Consider the following 4,610-nt stretch of genomic DNA (forward strand, 5'->3'; position numbering starts at 1 on the left):
AGTCACAGGAAAGTACAAGTTTTCTTAGAGATCCCTGGTAGCATGCGGGCTGTAGTTACAATTAAAGATTTGCTATGACATAAAAAATTTTAATTACATAGTAGCTGATTGTTATCTACAATTTCTAGCAGATAGCACAGCTTACTGCTACACAGAATTTTGAGTAGTTATGTTTTAAGTTAAGCAGAATGTCTAATAATTGATACAGCTTTCTTGCAATCTAGAGTTACCAAGGCGCTCCGTAAAAAAGGTCAAATTCTTAATAACAAATGTGTGATACAATAATAATAATAATAATAATAATTTAGATTGAGAATTTACCTAAAAAGAACCCGCGTGTCCTGTAGCACTGGGGCTACTGAGATACTGGGCATCTCTCCTTGATTTTATTTTTTTTTAATAAAAATCTGTAACTTAGTTCAGTCTCTATTTGCCACTGCCAATAAATGAATACAAAGCTCTTCCAAAGTTACTTCTGTAGAAATAATGAAATGTATAAAGGTGATTTCCTTAGAAGAAAAGACATTGCCTATCAATTCCCTTCATTAGTTGATTTTCACAAGTGGTTTTCAGAAATTCCCTTTAGAGTACAAACTACTGGTTTGGGTTTTTTCTCACACTCAACCTTTATTAAATGTAGTTAAAAATAAAAGGAACTGGAATTGTGTAACAGATTAAATCCAAATTAAAATATTTGTTACACAAATAGCATTTTGAAGAGATCATACTTTACTTTAGTGGAGTTATTCTGGATTTGCTTTTGATCTCATTATACTCTTATGAGATCAAAACCAACTAAGCTGATTGGAGGGGGGCAGTGGTGGTGGTGCAACCCTTTTTCCATGGTGAAAGAAAAACTTTCAACTTAATATCATACTCTACATTTGCCAGCTTTGTAAAATTCTACCTCAGCACTTAGGGAAATAATCTGTAACACAATCTTAAATTTAAGAGCACTACATGTAACTTCTTCTGTGAATCTTTTTTATGGAAAATACCCAACCAGTTTCACTTCTGTGACTCTTGACCATTTCTGTGTGTGCTGCTGATCTAGTTCCTCCTTTATCTTTCTGGAAATGAACTTCAGAAGATGTTTTGACATCAGGATAACAAAATATTTTCATTTTCTCTGGCCAGACACAGAAGAACTTAGGATTCACACAGGACTTAGGAAGTTACTGAGGAAATAAAGCCATATCCCATTGCTGGTGCAGGAGGAGAACAACATAATAATGCATTTTTTCTCAGACATAGAGCATTTCCTCCTATAACCCTATATCCACACTATTCTGATGGTTATTGTTTAGCTAAATGACTGCAGTTTCCCAGAGCATTAGAGAGACAACTCCCATCCACTTCATTGTACCAGCAGTATCTCAGTATACGAAAATGCTGATTTCCTTTATGTTAGCATATTTCTAAAGCATGTTCAACTGTTTCCTTCTGAATTAAAAAAGATTACATGAAGACAGTAAGCACAGTTTTTCATACTTTGGGATAGAATTTCATGTCAAACATAATGCACATTCATGATTTATCTGCCACCCCTCTTTTCTGACTTTTAAGAAGTGTTACTCATTCATATAAATGAGTAGAATAGCATAAAGAGGGTAGCTTTCTCCTCATAGCTGTTGCTTAGATCAGTAAGTTGAACAAAGTAGCAAGCTTCTTTTGGAAGACCACTGGCATGCTGTAAAATCTGCAGAAGTATTATGGGTGTATAACTAAAAACAAAGCCAGATGCTGCACTGTATCTTTATTTTCGCTTTGTATGCAGAAGTGCATAGTCTTCCTGAACAACAGGAACTGCCATAAGTGGTCAGATGTTTGCAAGAGTGAGCATTAAGACGTGAGCTCATGTGCTGTATTAGTCTTCAGAAAGCCAGTTAGAGAACTTTCAAGTAGTTCACTGACACCTACAGAATAAAAGGAGGCACAAAGTACCAAAGATATTAGCAACCAAGAAGAACTGAAGAATTTCCAGCATGACTCAAACTGAGGAAAGCAGTATGCACTCGATGTGGAATATTGCGAGGTCAGTAGTCTGCATAATACTGAGCTTGTCATTTATTATTGGAATCCCTGGAAATTGTATCGTCATCTGGACTGTTTGTACCAAAATGAAGCAGGCATCTCCTTCAGTCTTGCTGATCTTGAACCTGGCCATTGCAGATGTCCTTGTACTGATTACTTTACCAATTTGGATTTACTCCTTCGCTGACTCATGGGTTTTTGGAGTTGTCATCTGCAAAATACTGGTTTTCATTATTTACTGCAGCATGTATGCTAGTATATTTCTAATTACAGCACTGAGCTTGGAGCGGTTAATGGCTGTCTTCTACCCTTTCACCAGCCACAGATACAAAACAAAACAAAAGATTGTTTTAATCATGTTCCTCATTTGGTTCCTGTCTATTACTTTTAGCATTTCTATCATTCCATTTCAAGAGACAGAAGAAGTGAACGGTCAACTACTATGCACATGTCGCAACTACTCTTCTAATGGACAGAAAGTGTCATATCTTTTGCTGGAGACTCTTGCAGGTTTTGTAATCCCTTTTTTAATTATTTGCACTTCTTACATGTGTGTTGCAAGAAGAATAAGCAGAATGACTTACCAATCTAAGCGGCGATCAGAGAGCCTCATTGCCAGTGTTGTGGTGGTGTTCCTTTTAAGCTGGTTTCCCCATCATCTCTTTAACATCCTAGATACTGTTTCAGTTCACATAGAACTCTCTAATAAGGAAATGTCTTTGGCATTGGATGAAATTGTAGACAGAGGAGTGTACATATCTGGAGCACTTGTATTCATTAGTAGCTGTATTAACCCTCTACTTTACGCTTTTGCTGCACAAAGATTTCGGAATCACCTGAGATTTGTCAAGATAGCAAAGCTGTTTGAACAGATGAGTCAGACTGTAACAGAGGAAGACAAGAGAAAAGATGTGGTTTTAACCAGGCAAGAAGATGCTTTAGTAAGCACAGAAAATCTCTGACAAGGAACATAGAACCCTAATGAATAACATGACTCTGTCCTTCCCTCAGCAGTCCTTTCTTCTAATACTCTCCTTTACTAAGCAATCCAGGCAAAGCTAGAGATAGGTAAAAGTTATTGGGGTTTATTTTGTGTGTTATAAAAGAATTGGCATTGGCAACTTAGTTCAGTTCTTCAGTTAATATCTGCATCCTGAAATTAGCACTGGTGCTGAGAATCTCAGCAAGGTGCCTAGAAGCTCAGAGTGTAAGGAATACAGTATTTTTACTTTCCATTAAAATTATCTGTGATTTCTGGAAAGCCTGTGTGCAGGAAACAGAAAAGGACGGTGTGTGGAAAACAGAAACTTTGAAAGTTTAAAACTAAGTTTTCTTTCTGAAAAAACCCTGCTAGATCATCAAAAATGTTTAGATAGTCTAAAGTTTTAAGAGACCATACTTAAATTCCTGTTACGGCTGAGAATGGTTTTAGAGTATATTAATGGCACACAAAACATTTATGTAGATGGAAAAGTAAGTTATTTTTATTCATTGCTTAATTTAGGTTTGAAAGTAGTAATTATTATTTACACAATCAAGCTCATTTACTGAATTATGTTGTCTTAACAGGTTTTAACAAGTATAATGTAAATTGTGATGTGACTTTTCAGAAAAACAAAACAAAACAAAAACTAAACAAAACCAACCAAACAAAAAAACAAACAAAAAAAACCCAGGTACAAGTATTCTGCGTTATATGGCAAACAGATTTACAGACTTCATGATATTATTTTTTATGGGTCACAAAATTATGGCAGCAGCACAAAGTGTCAAATATCATACCGACTTCACCTTCCAAATGAAAGCATTATTTTTACTTCTCTTGTGAAATAGAGTGAATAAGAAATAAATTTAGCACTGGCAAGGACCTTGTTTTAGTTTTGTGAATGTGTGCAAGCTCACTGTGGAAAAATATGACATGAAGTGGTGGCTTATGAAGATTTTTTTGAATTTCGGTTGTGGCTAGCATTCTTTATGCTTACTCTTGCTTATTTTTAAGGCAGTAACTTGTAGTTAGGTAAAGATAACTAGTGATTACTAAGAAACATGTTTTAATTTCCTGTACATTGTTCTGGGTAGCTGCTAAGTACCTGTTACTAGTCTTTACAAAGAAATTACAAATACTAACTAGAACTTAATTTTCAAAATCTGATCATGTAGCAGCCAAGGATATTTAAATTGTATTAATTTAACTCATAAATAAACATGGAGAAGTAAAATCTTTACCTGTTAATGGAAGAATATTTCTCTAAGCTTTGCATATATAGTTGTTATTCTTACTTGTTATGAAAAAGTAATTTTTTTCTTCTCAGTAGGAGCAAAGTCCACATCACAGAGGACTTTCCATCAATAGGACTCCTTCACTGAAACTGAAGTAAATAAAACTTTGCCAAGACTTCATTTGCAGCAGAGAATTAGGAAATGAAATCCTGTAAGACTTTACCCCATCCACCTACTGTTCTTTTTCCACCCCACTAATGACTCTTTAATTGCTATTAGTATATCCAGTATATATTACTATATCAAGTGTGGTGTTATCTCACAACTAAAGCAGCAACTTCAGTTATCTACTGCAC

At 35.1% G+C, this 4,610-nt stretch overlaps 1 protein-coding gene across 1 annotated transcript; it reads left to right on the plus strand.

The window, feature by feature from the left end:
- Positions 1-1,887: 1,887 nt before the first annotated feature.
- Positions 1,888-4,236, plus strand: LOC101881827 (type-1 angiotensin II receptor B). The gene is made up of 2 exons (XM_031051884.2): positions 1,888-2,035; positions 2,426-4,236. The coding sequence occupies exons 1-2, from the start codon at positions 1,986-1,988 to the stop codon at positions 2,994-2,996; spliced, it is 621 nt and encodes a 206-aa protein (XP_030907744.1). The 5' UTR covers positions 1,888-1,985; the 3' UTR covers positions 2,997-4,236.
- Positions 4,237-4,610: the final 374 nt, after the last annotated feature.

The sequence above is a fragment of the Melopsittacus undulatus genome, chromosome Z, assembly GCF_012275295.1.
Source record: "Melopsittacus undulatus isolate bMelUnd1 chromosome Z, bMelUnd1.mat.Z, whole genome shotgun sequence".
In the NCBI taxonomy this organism is placed as follows: domain Eukaryota; kingdom Metazoa; phylum Chordata; class Aves; order Psittaciformes; family Psittaculidae; genus Melopsittacus; species Melopsittacus undulatus.